Here is a 16,321-nt window from a genome sequence, read left to right as displayed (position 1 = left end):
CTTTAATCAAACACATGAACAGGCTGCAGAGAAATATATGAACGTTCACAGCAAGAGGGATAAAGAAAGACCAGAAACACCCTCACGGTCAGGTCAGGTTCACTGCCACGTGAATTTTGCAACAGCCTTACAAAAACATACACAAAAATCTTCTGGTTGCACAGCTTATTTAGGATGCTGGGTCTGGGGGAAGGGACGGTGGGCCTCTCCAGCACCTACTCAGCCAGAATCTGCCCCAGATTTGGGTCTCACTGCTTCCTGCAACAAGTCTAAGAAGATGGTGCCTTAACCCGAGACAGGAGGCTCCATGTTGTAAGGAGACACTGTAGCCAGCGCCTTGGGACAGCCAGCTGGGGTTTCCACAGCCCTCCTCTCACCGGCCCTCCCGCCCATCCTGGCTCCCAACCGGGTCTGGGCCCTTCTGCCCTGAATCGGGCGGGGCCTAACGTCCACCTCGATCATCCTGTCCATGGGCGGCTTCCCCGGCTACTGCTCGGGAAAACCAGCATCTCTTGGCAGCATTCTCACCCTTCCTTATTCAAGGACCCTTCTCTGAGGGCGACTCAAGGATTTCCCCGTAGCTCCCAGGCCTCTGGAAATGAATTAAGGTGAGGGATACAAACGGGCTCCAAAAGTCTGGCCCACAGCCTGACCCTTAAATGAGGTTAACAGTAAGCAGCAAAAATGGACACTGAAAACATACACCCCTCTACTCGATCGTCCTCAGCAAGGAGTTTCAATTTTAAAGTGTGTGTTCATCAGACTCTGTGGCATTTGCTAGTAAGCTGCTCCAAGATCAGGGGCAATCTTACTCATCTTTGAATCCTCCACATCATCCAGAGGGTGATGCATCCTCACAGGTGAATGAGTGATGGTCTGGGGCTCACACTTTAATCGAGGTCTCCCCAAGACCTGAGGGAGTGTAAATCTGGTGTGTCTCTCTGCAGTACTAGCCTAATAAGATATTTCTTTTCCAAAGAGCACTCTGGGCCTTTGGCCTTCAAATACTCCCATTCATGATTGACCTAAAAGTTTTATTAAAATGGATAATTACAAACCTTCCCCTGCCCAACTATAATGGCAAACTACACCAAAATCCATGTTTCCACTACTGGGAGTTGAATCAAATTACAAAACAATCCCACATGAAAACCTTGCGGATCACATTCCCTTTACCCAGTGTATGGCTGGATGCGTAGAAAAATGGGGACAGGGACTAAATGAATTGGGGTGGGATGGGGGGAAGATTTGGGTGTTCCTTTTTTACTTTTTTATTCTTATTTTTATTCTTCATGGTGTAAAGAAAATGTTCAAAAATGGACTGGGGTTGATGAAGGCACAACTAACTATATGATGATACTGTAAACACTTGAGAGTACACTATGGATGACTATATGGCATGTGAATACATCTCAATAAAACTGAATTTAAGAAAAAAAATCCCACAGGCTGAGGATCCCGTGCAGACCTGGGGGAACCCCCAGGAGGTCTTAGGAGATGGTTAGTCCATCTGGGTGGGGTCTTGGGCCCCCAAGGCAGGTGGAGAGATCGTGGGCAGTCGGGATGGTCTTCAACCCCAGGGCAGGATAAGTGCCCCAAACCCCATCCTCTGATGGTGCCAGCCTTAGGGTAAGGGGACAGCTCGGGCACTAGTTGCTAGCTGCTGTCATTTCCTAAAATGCTAAACTAGCAGTTCCGGTTTAACTGTGGCCCACATGCGGGTCTCAGACACCGCCCTGGATGGATCCACCGGCCGGAGCAGAAACTACAGGCAGAAGGCACAGGCTGCGACCCTCCTCGTGGCTCTGCGGGGGTCTCACAATGAAATGGGCCTTCTCGCGGGCAGCGGGGGCAGCACAGACCAGGTTAATTCTCCAGGATCGCCGGGGTCTCTGCGGGAGGGTCCGCCCCCACGAACGGGCTCCCACCGGCTGTCACCTCGCGTCCCCCGACTTGGGGAACCCACCCCACGCCCCACTCCCGGACGCAGATTGCGGGGGACCGCGCCGCCCGCGCCCTGACATTTAAAACAGGAAACCACCTCAACAAGGACTACGCTTCCCGGGTCAGAAAAGAAAGTTTCGGAACCAGCTTCTCTCTTACCAGTTTCTGCGCTTCTGGACTCAGACAGTCTATTTCCTTGTTCTGCATGGCGGTGGAGTCGGTCATGCCCTCCCCCGGCGCCCCCGACTTCTCACCCCGCGACAGGAGCAGCCGCGTCCCGCACGGGACTCCAACAACCCCGCAGACCCGGCTCTCAGCGCGACCGCATCCCGCGGGCAGGGACTGAGACCCCCGGAGACGCACGAGGCCGGGGACTAGCAACCACTCGCCCAGGGCGGCTCCGAGGTTCCCGGGCTCGGGCGCGGCCGGCGGGGCGGGGCGCAGGTGGCCGGGGCCGGGCGGGGCCGCAGCGAGCCCAGGGCCGCCCCCTCCCCGCCCCCCGCGCGCCCGCCCCGCCCCGGCCCCGCCTGGCGCGCACGTCCCTCTCCCGCAGTCCCGGTCTCCGCCCCCCGCGCGCGAGCCCGGGCACGGTGACCAATCACCCAGCCCCCTTCGGCCCCTCCCGGAAAGGCGGGGGACAAAACCTGCCCAGTTGGCCCCGCCCGCCGGGGCCCGAGTCCGAGGGCGGGGAGCAGGGGCTGCGCAGGAGGGGCCCTGGGGGGCGGGGTCCCCGGGGGCGGGGCCTCGGGTCCGCGGTACCAGCCCCGCCCGGCTCAGCCGGGCTCGGGTCCCCCGCCGTGAACCACGGACTCGGGCACCTGGAGCGCCGGCCGAGCACCGCGCACCTGCCCGCCCCGGGGTGGTCGGGGCCGCGTCCCCCGCGAGGGGCACGGCTTCCCGGAGTGCACGCTGGGCGCAGCCGGCCCGCCCTCCGCCACGCCGCGCCCGGGAGCACAGGTACCCGGGGCCGGTAAGCCGCGGCCCGGGGCGCAGAAACCGGCGTGCGCGGCCTTCCGCGCGGATTCGCCCGCGCATAACCGGCAGGTCTGCACCGTCCAGGACCCCGCTGAGGACCCCGGGCCCGGGGCTGGGCGCCGCGGCGGGCTGGGGAGCGCGTCTCCTGCGGCCCAAGGCCCCCGAATCTCCGCCCTCACGTCGGAACAGCCCCGGACCGGACAGAAGGAGGCCCTGCGTGGGGACAGGGACCCGGCACATAGAGCGCGGGTCCCTCGCTAGTTAAAACAATCGGCCTACGGGGAAGCCACGGACGTGTCCTGACCTCGCCAGACTGGGCGCAGAAGCGACGGGAAGGAAATGAGTCAGAAGGTCAAACCTGCCCCCGCCCGGCCCAGGGCCTGGCGCGCCTACAGTCCTCCCGCGCCCTCCTCCCCCTCGGTTCTGCCCGGCCCCTCTTCCGGTGGGGCCCTGGGGACACGTTTTCACGCGCCCTTCGCGATCAACAGAAGCGCCCTGCCTGATTCTCTGCTGAGGCAGTGCCAGCGAGACCCCAAGGTCACCTTTACATCTTACCACCCCCGAAGTCCCGGTTCTCTGCCGCCCTAACCTAATTCCTGGTACCAACTTAGCGCATGCCCCAGGGCCGCTCGCCCTTCCCATTCGCAGGGCGTCCCCCTGCCCGGCTGGGCCGGCCGCTGGGAGGACACCCTTGGCCAGCTCCCCCGGAGCTGGGCTGGCCGGTGCGCGCCGCTGAGCACCGCCCCTGCCGGAGCAAGTGCCAAAGCTGCGCTCTGGTTGTTTCCCCCACACCTTCCTCGGCTCCCTGAAACCAAGCGCCTGTCTTTTCAGAGCTCACTGTCTGACCCTCCCTGCCAAGGGGGCCACACCTCAAAGGACAAAAAGACCCCTGCCCTACAGGAGTTAGAATCACACTGGGGAGAAGAGACAACCCCACAGTCGCCAAACAAAGCAGAGCTGCAGGAGGCCCAGCCACACTGGAAGCAAGTGGCTGACGTCAGAGGAGGGGGCGCTTGGGAAGGGAGAAAGTGGGCCCCGGCACAGGAAGACCGACCTGGGAGAGGGCAGGGGCAAAGATCAAGGAAGGCCCCTGGGGGAGATTCACCAGGTTTAAACTTTAAGATGAACTGCCAGCCAGGCTTGGATGGATAACATCATCAGATTCACAAACACAACTTCCAAAGAGACAAATGCCTGGCTTGTTGTCTCTCTAGTACACTTTTTAAAAAATAACCCGGGTGTCCCCCTCCAAAAAAAAAAAAATTGGTGGTGCGACAGCAATTCATGATTCTATAAAGATAAATGAACTGGAGAAATGATTTTAACCTGTTCTAAAGATGCAGGGAATTTATGATGGAAAGTGATTACACTTTTAATAGCAACAACTTCACAGATGAGAGTGACGGCCGTGGATAAAGCAGCCTTCCTCCCTGGGGACTTCAGTGTGAGCACCCTGCTCCCGGTGGGTGGATTCTAGAGCTGCTCTCATCCGAGAACCTAGGGCCACATCTCTCAGGCAGGGCACCAGGCACAGGCTGCTGCCTGCCTGGATGAGGCACACCGGCATGTCCCCAACCCCAGGCGGCCATTCAAACGGGACTTCTCAGCTTTATGAAGCCATACAGGGGAGTGGTTACGAGAGCTCCCCTTCAGTCCCTGGCTTGCCACTTGGTGTGGGACCTTACTTGGCCTCTGCGTCTCGGTCTCCTCTGTAACAGATGACCATGCCAACTGGATACGCACACCCCATGAGTGGTCAGGGTGAGGTGCCGGGCCAGCACCTGGTGTCCAGGAAGTCCTACGAAAGAACAAACTGACACCCGCCCTGCTGCCCCTGGAGGCCCTGCCCTTCCCCTCTGTTGCCACAGAGAGCACCCACAGTAGGTGCCCCCTCTTTAAAGCATCCAGACCTCCTCCCCTTCCACAGCAGGAAGGAAGTTGGGCAATAATGGGTTAAAATGGCTGCAAGCCAGGATGAGCCAGGCCCAAAGGGGGTCAGCAGCTCCAGGCAAGAAAGCACACCCCAGGGCCTACCCCGAAAATGTGGGAGAGGGCCTGCTGCAGGGGACAGGGCTGTAGGGGAGGTGGACATTCCAGGAACTGCTACAAAGTAAGAAGCAACTAGCTTAATATGTCCAGCTCCAGCAACAAAATGAAAAATGCACAAGAGATTCCTTATTCCACCAAGTAGTGGTATATTAAAGAAAACTGCTACCCTAACATCCTCTTAGATGGGAGGTCAGCCCTGGAAGGCAGCCCCATCTCAGCTCTAGGGCACAGGTCAACGTCTATATTGCAGGTAAAGGCTTTGTATACTCCTTGGTGTAATTCTTTAGATTCTGGGGCCCCAAGACAAAATTGTAAGGCCCAGTTGCCTTCTGTTAATGTGGATGTAAATAGCTTTCTAATGAAAAGGGCCTCTGATTAAAGTCCCCTTCCAATATAGGCCTTTTTAAAAATAAAAACTCAGCAAGTCAACTGGAACCTACAAACTTTGGGAAAGCCTGCTTGAAAGTCAAGGAACAGGGTGTGGCCGTGAAAAGTGGCATTTTGTGGACAGGGAAACTTGGATGTACAGGAAGTTTTCATCCAGTTCTTAGAACCCTCTTCCTCAAAGACGGAAAACCACCCGAGAGCATGGAAAAATCCGACGAGAAGCCCCCAGCTGCCACGCTCCGAAGGTTAGCAGAAGATGCCATTAAGGGGTCTGGGCAGCCCATGGCTGAGCCCGCGTCCCCAGGAGGCACACGCCATCTGGGCCGAGCTCCCTGAGGTCAGTGACACAGGGCTGACGTTTCCTCCTTTACGTGAGGACCTTCCATTGTAGCCACCTCCAACAGGAGGCCCTGAATTTGGGAGAATTTCCCTCCTACACCTTCAGTTCACCCACTGAAACCCGGGGACTCCAGCCAGAAAAGTCTATTCTGTAAATGCTTAGTGTCAACATGCTGGGATATAATTCTGTCTTCCTCTCTGCCCTATCTCAACCAAAATTACCCATCTGAAAGCTAAAAATCAGTTCTCAGACATACAGCAACAGGCAGGAACTTAATTTCTTTATGGCACTCCCAAAGGAAGAACAAAAGGTACATGGAATGGTCTAATTCTGTTCTAGGAACATTGGAATCATAACTCACCAATAAACACCAGGACATTTAACCAATTTGGGGCCACACCCAGCCTGGGTTTGTTTTGTCTCCATGGTGCTGGTCTGTTGCTAGGTTCACTGGCGTTGTCTACTGCTGTGGTTTGGTTCTAAGCACAAGAGCTGAGAGAGAAATCCTAATGGGGGTCACAGTGGGACACAGGGGACAGGGTGGCTCTCGGCCTCCACGTCAGACGACTAACACAAAACCATTTTTCTAACCCACAGCCGTAAAGTCTGTTTTTCATAAGCGAGAATCACTAGCCATATTGATTGCTGTAGCATCAACAGCTCTTTATTAGCTGTACAGACAATGAGCTTCCGTCTGTGTTATTACTGTATTTGGATCCTTTTGATTAGTATATGAAAGTGCTTCATATTTGAAAAGGTGGTTTGTGAAATGATGACAGGCTTTGCATGGCCCCTTCCAGTCTGCAGGATGCTCTACACACACTGAGGCTCACAGCGCTGACAGAACTTACCTGCACACGCATGTCGAAATAGAAGAGGGAAGCCAGGTTTTTCATCCAAGGTTTTTCATCAATTCTCTCGGCAGTGTATTGATGAGCTCTTGGCAGCGGACTGAGAGGGAAAGCGTGCAGCACCCTGCCCGACGCAGACCTGCCCCAGGAGCACCCACAGGGCTGGCTGGGCGAATGCTGAGCGCCTCCCTGGGCTGAGCGGGGACGGGAATCCCACCTCCCACCCAGGGCATCCACAAAGCAGTGCACACGTCCAGGGCAACACCAGGAGCCGCCCCTGCCACTAGACCAGGGACATCTGGTGGGAGTTTCAGCTGGGGGAGCCGGATGCTGCCATGTGCACAGAAAGCAGCAGTACAGGCTCAGCCCAGTCCAATGGGAAGAGAAGCCTGGGAAGCAAGAGTGAAGCAGCCCCTGTTTCCTGAGCCCGCTTGTGCTGGGCTTCACTTAACCGTGTCCTACTTAACTCTCTCAGCTGCCCTGACCCGACACTAGCGTCATCCTTCTTCCCTGTGGGAAGAATGAGGTTGAGAGAGGGTAAGTGCCTTGCCTGAAGTTGCACAGCCACGTGGCAGAGCTCGAGTCACACCCAGGACTCTCCAATGTCAGGGCGCCAAAGCCCAGAGGTAGCTTGGCCGCCAGGGTGGCCACGGCCCCCGGTTCAAAGGGGAGTCCGTGCCAGGCTTTGGTCACGCTGGCTCCTAGGTTCTCCAGGTCAGAGCCATCCTCGAGGGTGGGAAGAGGCTCCTAGTGGCCCCCAGCACACGGCAGGCCCACAGTCAATATCCTCTAATTACACAGAGCTGAAATTGCAGTCACCAAGAGCCTCCGACACTGGATGAGCTCACTGGGCAAGGCTGGACTGAGTGTTCTGGGGAGTCAAAGAGGAACCTCCACCCACAAATATACCAAAATGATACAACAAAACTACTCCAGCAAAGGCTCCTGAAGTTATGTCTGATTCCTTCCTACTGTTGCTCATTCAACTTGTTCTTGTTTAGGAACAATAAACGATGCGGCACCATAAAATGTCACTCTGCGGTAACTGGATCAGGTGCAAGTTTATCAGTCTTGAACTGTGCTTCTTGCCTGGATGTTTTTAATTCTGATATCCTGGAGCTGACTGTGACTTCTCCATTGTAATTTGTTTTGTTTGTTTGGTTGGTTGTTTTCTGTTGAAAGTTTTACCTCTAAAGACAAGGTAATGGCCTTCTCTAGTTTGATTTTTTAAAATGTTTATTCTTTATTCCATGTGGAATTATTTTCATACATGATGTAAGTGTGAGTCTAGCCTGTTTTTCTCAGTATCCTTTAATACCAATATTTGTATTAAATAATATATCCTTCCATCATTGTTTTATAGTGCTTCAATCGTCATATGTTAAATTTTTTAAAATAATTGCATCTATTTCTGGAAATTTTGTTTTCTTTTGTTGAGTAATACTGCTATAATTCTGCTATAAATCACACAGTACCTGGTCATGGAGGCCCTCATTCCTTGTTTTCAGAAATTACTTAACATTTTTGTCCGTTTCTTTCAGAGTCCTTTGACTGGGTCTCTGCACAGACTCTGGATGGATATCCGTGAGTTAACAGGAGAAAAGTCAATATCACAGTAGTGGTGTTTCACGTGTGATGGCATGTCTGCTTATTAAAGTCTCTACTGATCCTTCAAGAACTAATGAAAGTTCCCCTCCCTGTGGTTTGCCTTGATCTTACCATTGAGACTGAGGGGCCCCCACAGCTCCCTCAGCACTCGGCACACTTTCCCAGCCCTCTGCAGCCATCTCTGGTTTGCTTCTGTCCTTGTTCTGGGGTCTTTTTCAACCTCTAGACTATGCACAAGCTCTTCCAGAAGGGGGACAGGGTCTCATGATTGTGTAGTCTCAGGGCTTAGCCTACTGCTTGGAATATGGGCAGTTCATGAACAATGGATGGGTAGACGGATGGAAGGACGGACGGATAGATGGATGGATGGATGGATGGAAGGAAGGATGGATGGAGGGAGGGAAGGATGGAGGGATGGGGGAAGGATGGAGGGATGGACGGATGAATGGATGGATGGAGGGATGGATGAATGGATGGATGGATGGACGGACGGATGGAAGGATGGATGGAGGGAAGGATGGAGGGATGGATGGCTCTCCCAATAAAATGGAGGGCTTTGATAGGCTATCATTACCTCTCATTGATCTTAAGTACTTTATATTTTTTGTAGCAATTGGGAACAGAAATTCTCTTTTAAAATGATGTGCCTTTAAAGTTTTTTTGTTTTGTTTTGTTTTGTCTTGCATAACTACCTAGCATCCAGCAGTCACCACATTTCTTTTTCATCTAATAGGTGTGTTTTAGTGCCCTTGAGTTTTCTACGGGAGGTGATGAGCTGGTTTTTGGTTGAACTGAATGTGAAGTAGTTTCAGATATTTAACAGTCACTTTAGCACCAGAAATACTGACCGGTTTAAGGTACTGATAAAACTGGTAGCAAAGAAGAGAAAAGAGGTTCAAGGAAGGAGTCTTGGGGCTCCTGCATGTAGTGGATAAGACATGGTGAAGAACAAGACCAGAGAGAGAAAGGGCAGTGAGTGAAGCAGGGAAGACAGGCGTCTCCAGGGAGCCCGGATCACGGGAGCTTGGAGAAGACGTGTCGGTGTTGAACTAGGCAGACGGAGCGAGAGATCGGATCTGAGCTCGGCTTTAATGTCAAACTAGAAAAACCCTGGCCACTGCCTTCTCGTTAAAATTCTATGATTAAACCTTGCCAATCATTTGCGCACATGTAACAAATGGAAGACTCCAGCCTGAGAGGCAGGATCCAGGGAAGGTTTAGGTGGGGACGGGTTTGTTCATTTGTCCTTCTGGGTTTAAGGACGGAAGAGGCTGGAGCCTGTCAGGTAGGAGCCCAAGGCAGGCAGGAAGGCGAGAGGCTGGAGAGAGACGATGACTATGCGGTGGCCACCTGGGGGGCAGGGGGTGGCGGCTGCCAGGCACTTGCGCCGTGAATCAGCTTTCGGGAGCTGGCCTGGTTCGGAGCGAAGTGGTGATGAGAACACCAAAGAGGCCAGGAGAAGGTAGAAAACAAGAAGCGCCTGCTTCTGGTGGGGGGACATGTGTCGGGAGAGTAGGGAGGATGCCAAGCCAGTGGACAAGCAGAGATGGAGGACCCGGTGCCCGGCTCACCTGGCACAGCCGGGGTGAGTGTCCTCACTCCCTGAGCAGAGCCCGTCCACGGAGCCGGGACGCCCAATGACGCAGCTGCTGGGCCAAGTCTGGTCCACATTTAAAGTGATTGACTTTACTCTGGAATTAAGTTCATCCCCAAATACCCATAAATAAGGCCTTAACAACCCTGGGAAAATGTATCCATTTTTCAGTCCATCCATTGGAACAGGTGGTTCTCCCAGACTGATCACGGAAACATCCCCCATACAGGTCACCAAAAAATGGCCACAAACACCACCCAGAAAGCATCTCTTAGGAAAGCCAATAGCTTTTCATGAATAAAATGCACTGCAAATACGAACAGATTATTTTCTACAAATATTGAAAATGACAACTCAAATCCACTACATATTTCTCAGTCACAGATCAGCAGACTGAGAAGTCCTCCTAAGGTAACTCTAAGGCCAGGGTGAGAATATCCATCTCTGTTGTCACGACAGTCCATTTAAAACGCCTGTGATCGGAACAGACAGTGACACAGGAAAACGTGCTTTCCTGTCAATCACTGTGTTCAGTAACAGAATACCCCACTAATAAAAGTAAATCAAATACTTCAATCTATACTCAAGAATACAAAATGGCTATTAAAAGATGAAAGCAATATATTTTTCAGATACCCACCTATTTATTTAGCTTTGGGAGCAGTAGTCTGTCTATGAGTTTAAAATTCTAGTAAAGATAGTTTTCCTAATAAAGAGACCCATGAAATAAATCTCTACTAGCTGAAAAATCCAGAAATCAACCAGGCTACAAATGTGACTGACAAATGCGATTCACAGAAAGTACACAGAAAGTATGAGAGACACGGGGCTTTATCATCGGAATGTAAACAGCCAACAGAGAGACTTAAGGTCACTTAAAACAAATTCAGAGGTTAAAAACCAGGCCTTCCTGATTAGCTGATTTCAGATCAGACAAAAACATCAAGAGAAATGAGCAACCTTCCAACCTAAAGTACAGAAATTCCCGAAATAGCATTCCCCAAGTAATCTTTCCAGGAAAAAGGAATTCCCTAAAGAAAAATAAATGCTATGACACATTTCAGCATCGAACTAAACATACAAACCCCTACACGAATGTAAAGGTTTTCCCCTTTGCACTCTAGCTCCTGAAATATGGAAGAAAGCAAAGTCTTCAATTCCCAGACTGCTGAAAAGTACAGATATGAGCAGCTGCTTTATCATCAGCCTGTATGAACCGGTATCTTCAGAGCGGACCTCAACATATAACACAGAAGTCTCACCTTTGAAAAGTGAAGATTTCAGATGAACTTCAAGGGAAGCTTAAGGAAGAGCAAAGAACAGCAGTCTGGAGAGACATGCACATGCTTGGCAGGAGAGTGGAAATTCTGGAATAACTGGAGATCAAATAGCCACTCCTGACCACGTCATGGCCTGGTACCAGCAAAGAGGTCAATTAAAGCACCCGAATGCCTGCACCTCACTCGGCCAGCTGCCACCGCCTTGGAAAATGGGAGGGTGCGGTCCCCAGGGCCCATTCAGGCTTCCATGTGCTGCTTCTGACCAGTGGGTTTAATTTGGTTTCTCAGATTACACTGAAGTCCCCTTAATTCCACTTCACCGGAGGCATCTGTACTAAATGTGGGGTTCGACTTTATGGGGAAATGCATATATGCATATAGCACTGTTGACATCTGGGATTGGATAATTCCTTGCCGTGTGGGCCTGTCCTGTGCATTGTTGGATGATCAGCAGCATCCCTGATCTCGACCCGCTAGGTGCCACAACACCATCCCCTCGGGGGCAAAGTCACCCCCAGGACAGAAACCCTCATCTCGAGACTCAAACCTTTGTCAAAGGCACCCTTGCCATGGAAATGCATTGAGCTATGAATGTATATAGACGTGTCAGACCCCAACAGACCCGGAGCAAAACATGCACAAACGATGGCCAGGAGCGAAATACTTCGTCACACCATCTAATAGACGAGCCTTCTCTTTTCATCAAGTAAGAGCTCCAAAGAGGGCTGGCACGGTTGTCAGGGGGCCCCAAGGAACGCTGCTGAAATGGCCTCCACCTTGCAGCTTCACTCCCCACCTCCCACCACCCCCAAGGGGATGCTTAAAGGGTCATTTCCACAGGGTGAGGGACAGGACCTCACTCCACAGGCAAATCTGGGGTTCCTTGATTTTCTTTGTCGTCATAAGAGCAAGTATATAAAGAACTGCTCCAGGACCTGCCATCTCCCTGGTGAAGAGGAAGAACCAATCGACAGGACAAGGGCTGTGCAGAGGTCACCTCTCATCTCCCCAGCTTCCCTGCAAGTATAAAATTGCATACTACAGAGGTGCAATCCCCAAGGTTTGAGACATCTTCAAGGCTTTAAATTTGGTTCAAAATAAAGCTAGCCTTCCAAATACATGAAAAAAAAATGTATTTGGGAATGGTCAACCTGCACAGCTACGAACAGCCAAGCTTTTACAGGGTGTCACAGATGCACCATCAGGTAGTCAGTCAACAAATGTTCGCTGAGCACCCGCCCCTTGCCAGGCTCCATTGGAGGTGCTGGGACAGGTGACAGCAGCAGCAGGCAGGCAGGTTCCTGGGCTCCTGGAGCTTACATTCCAATTGGGAGAGGGAAGGAATTTAGAGGATGCATCAGGCCAGGTGGTCGGATGAGCGTGAGCAGCTGGGGGGCGAGGGGGGCTGGGTGAGGCAGTGGAGGAGGAAGGAACCGGCTTGGAGAAGGGGGACAGGGGCTGCAGGAAGGGCGCAGACTGCCAGGCCATGCCAAGGCCCCTTTGGAGGGTGATCCCAGACGTGAGGGGGTCAGCCAGCTGGGAGGATTTCCCTGCAGCCCATGCAGATGCGTAGAGAGGACAGAGCTGGGGCTGTGCCAAGCAAGGACCCTGGTGGGAAGGAGGCAAGGGAGTGGAGGGTGGGACAAGAGTGATGGCAGTGATGCGGTTGGAGGGCCACAGCATAAGGGGTTCTGGGGACCTACAGGAGTGACGGGCAGTGACCTGTGGTGGCTCCGGAGAGTGGGGTCCTCGGAGGGGAAGGAAGACTGGTGCAGCGGAGAGTCGAGAGCAGGTGAGCTGGGAGGACAGGAGCTGGCGGTCACGACACAGTCAAGGACAAGATCATGGAAGCGAGTTGGAAAAAAAGGCATTAGAAATGGGAGGGTCAAAACACCAAGCTTTGCTCCCTGGCACCTGGGGGAAGGCGTGACCCAAAGGGACCAGCAGCCCCTCCAGGTTGCCCAGGGAACAGCAAATGAGTCCTACGGAAAACCCTCCGACTGCGACAACAGAGGCTTGGGAGACAACCTGGGTTGAATCCCTGCTTTGTGCTTATTAGTCCAGAGTCTCGGGAAATCCCGTGACCACCCAACGCTTCCTGTGTAACGTGGGGGAGATACAGGTACTGGCTGGCCTGTTTCGGGGGCTGCAGATGACAAGGGGACAGGGTGGGGCACACAGAGGCGCCGCCGTGGAGAACCTGTGGTGCATTCCATCCATTATACTAAAGTGCATCGATGATTTTTCCTCCACGATAAGGGAATCTGGAATTATGCATCATATACAGATTAGGGAAGCTGTAGGGCCAGGAGGCATTGCTTACTTAGCTTGCACAGGTTTGAGGCTCTCATCCGTCTTGTTGGAGCCCTTAGTGAGCCGCACGCCCTTTTAGGCAGCCCCCACCGCCCACCCCCCGTCCACCCCCCCTCTAGCCCAGAACCTTAGATAAGTGTGTTAAGGGTACAACTGGGTAAAGATGTCTGTGCACAGAGAAGGCTGGAAGGAGACACAGTAAACAGAGCTGCTCTAGGTAAGTGGTGGGATGGCGGGAGTGTTATTGCTTTGCAGACTATCTTTAAATTTTGTCATAATGGTCTTTTTACAAAACTCAAGTTAAGGAACCTAGACTCCATTAAGGAACAAAGGACTCACTGAAAGTATCTGAACAGGGAGGTAAGACTTTGAATAAATAATCTGTAGGCTATAAAAAAAGTTGAAGATCACCCTCATTATTCTTTTTCAAAAATATCTTGGCTTGTCTCACTATATATTCTTCCAGGTTCACTTTAGAGTCTACTTGTTACTCTCTAAACCAACCTGGGATTTTTAAAAAAATTGCATTTGATTTATAATTTATTTGGGGATGGATCACATCTTTTCAACATTGAGTCTTCTCATTCGGAAACAGGGTATCTCAGTCTCCATTTTTTAATCTTCTAATTTGTCTTCCAATACGTCATGGCAGTTTTCCTCATACAGGCCCCGCACATTTCTTTATTCCATTAGGCTACCTTGAATGAGAGCTTATCTTTTTTCCATTAGTTTTCAAAAATCACTGCTGTGTGATAAGGAAATGTTACAGATTTGTGTTGGTGCTGTTACAAACCATCTTACAGTACTCTTAGTTTTCAAAGTTTTAGATTGGGTTTTCTGATTAGACATACCCATATCTGCACATAATTACAAATTTTATCTACTCCTTTTCAGTAGTTATAGTGCTGATTTCTCTCTCCTGTGTGAATATCAGAACTCCCAATGTCATGACAACCCTTCTTCAACTGGATCCTCTGCAATCAGGGAAAGAACAAGCAGACAGCGGCTTTGTGAGCTCGTGCTTGCACCGTAATAATAATCCACAACTTATTATCTAAGAAGTACAGGGCTACAGACATTAGAATTTAAACGGCATTTACAATCGCATATAAAGTAAACAGAGAAAAGTGTCTGAAGGTGCTGAAAGGAAACAAGCCACAAGCTTCATAATCAGACACTCTTGCCCAAGGGCCAGCATCCAATTTTGACCAATAAAAGATAAACAGGCCAAGTCACTTGGAGAAGGGATAATATGGAAGTCAGTGAAAAGTTAATTATTAGTGTCGATTCAGAACATGATTGTTTTCTGTAGCGAAGGGCATGACTGGGCTCGTACATTCTAGGCTCAGCGCTGCCTGGCTCCGAGCCTTTGTCACTGCCTTACACCAGCTGTTGCCCTTGGCCTCAGTTTCCTCGTCTGGAAAATGGGGACAATCATAGCACTTAGCTCACAGGGGTTGCAAGGAGTCAGAGTTATTATTCATAAATGTTATTTAAAGACATAAAATGATAAATGTAAGTAAAGATGTCTGATCTACGGAATCCAAATTACAAAATGGTTGAAGGAACATTTAATCTAAAATGAATGGATCCAGCCACAATTTACAAAGGAATGTGGAAGTTCACATTTGTCAAGTCAACCCGGCCCCTCCTCCCTGTCCACCTTCGTGCTCCCCCCACCACTCAGTGGGGCGTCCCCTCCGTCCCCTCTCATTGCCTCCTGGACCCCACATCCCGGGCACCCAGGGAGATGCAGGTGCTGGTGAAACCAATCAAACTTCAGTCTTCCCTGGAATTGTGAGTCACGAGGTTCTCGCGAGACTAACCATCCTACTTCTCGAGAACGGGAGCCCTGGACGTCAGCTGACAGTGGTGACTGATTGGGCTGGTCTGGGGTTTGGGAGCCGGCTAACCGTGTCCCTGGAGACCGGAATTAGGCAACAGAAGCCCACGAACTTCTCCTTTTGGGGGAAAAGACTCTCCACTTGCATAGAGTTTTTAAAAAGAGGAAATGATCTGCCCACAGAGAAGCAACCATCTCAGATCATTAAAAAGATAAATATTTTCAAACCCCTCCACTCTGCTATTCTACGGTTATTTAAACTAAATGTCCTACATTTAAAATAAACGAACTTTTAGCACACTTCTTCTCCTGAGGTTTGTGTTGGCTTAAGAACATTAAATAATGTAACAATAAAAAGGGATTCACATAACTTTATATAAATAGATATATTTTTAGATGTTGCAGTATTGGAATAACTGGAAGGAGGTAAATGACATGGTGAAACTGTACCCTATAACATCCTTTGAAATTTGCTCTAGAGCTACTTGTTGAATTGTGCTTTGAAAGTCTTCACCTTTCTGAATATACCCTATACTGCAGAATAAGGAAAGAATTGAAACTGTGGAACTGTAACCCATAACAATTTTTGAAATTACCTGTATAACTGCTTGCTGAGCTGTACAGCAAAAGTCAACACCTTTCTGTATGGATATTTCACAATAATGGAAATGGCTGAAGTTGTGGAACTGTGACCCACAACATTCTTTGAAATATGTTCTCTAACTACTTGTTAAATTGTACCTTGAATGTTATCAGTGTTATGTATATATGTTAAAGTTCACAATAAAAATTGCATTAAAAAAGGGATTCACATAATAATTTCTAATAATTCATATTCAATATAAAACCCAATTCCTCTTTTGTTTACACGACATCACATAAGGAGGAAGAGGAAAGCTGGAAAGCAGGCGTGGAGTTCTCCTCAGAAACCAGAAGCTACACAATGTGTGTTCCAATATTCTCCACATGAAATCAACCCCACACCAGATTAGGAAATCCGTGTGAAAAAAAATCTTCGGAGAATGAGAGCACCACACAGATTTTAAAACCATCTCCCTACCACAAGCTCTCTCTGTTTGAAATTCACAGAAATGGAAAGATTTGACGTTATCATGACCCCTCATGAATTTTCAGACA

At 50.5% G+C, this 16,321-nt stretch overlaps 1 protein-coding gene across 29 annotated transcripts in view; it reads right to left on the bottom strand.

Annotated features, from left to right (window-relative positions):
- LRRFIP1 (LRR binding FLII interacting protein 1) overlaps positions 1 to 16,321 on the bottom strand; it is a 139,330-nt gene that overhangs the window by 77,160 nt on the left and 45,849 nt on the right. For 5 of the 29 annotated variants that reach the window (XM_037849398.1, XM_037849390.1, XM_037849391.1 and 2 more), the window contains exon 1: positions 2,104 to 3,174. The exons of 4 other annotated variants lie outside the window; for them this stretch is intronic. In XM_037849398.1, coding sequence (XP_037705326.1) covers positions 2,104 to 3,159 — 1,056 coding nt within the window. In that variant the 5' untranslated portion in view covers positions 3,160 to 3,174. Of the gene's footprint in view, positions 1 to 2,103; positions 3,246 to 16,321 lie in introns of those variants that run through there. 20 more of the 29 variants (XM_037849397.1, XM_037849372.1, XM_037849371.1 and 17 more) reach the window with 14 other exon arrangements.

Source organism: Choloepus didactylus, chromosome 9 (assembly GCF_015220235.1).
Source record: "Choloepus didactylus isolate mChoDid1 chromosome 9, mChoDid1.pri, whole genome shotgun sequence".
NCBI classification, from domain to species: Eukaryota; Metazoa; Chordata; class Mammalia; order Pilosa; family Megalonychidae; genus Choloepus; species Choloepus didactylus.
This window is presented reverse-complemented; position numbering and strand designations above follow the sequence as displayed.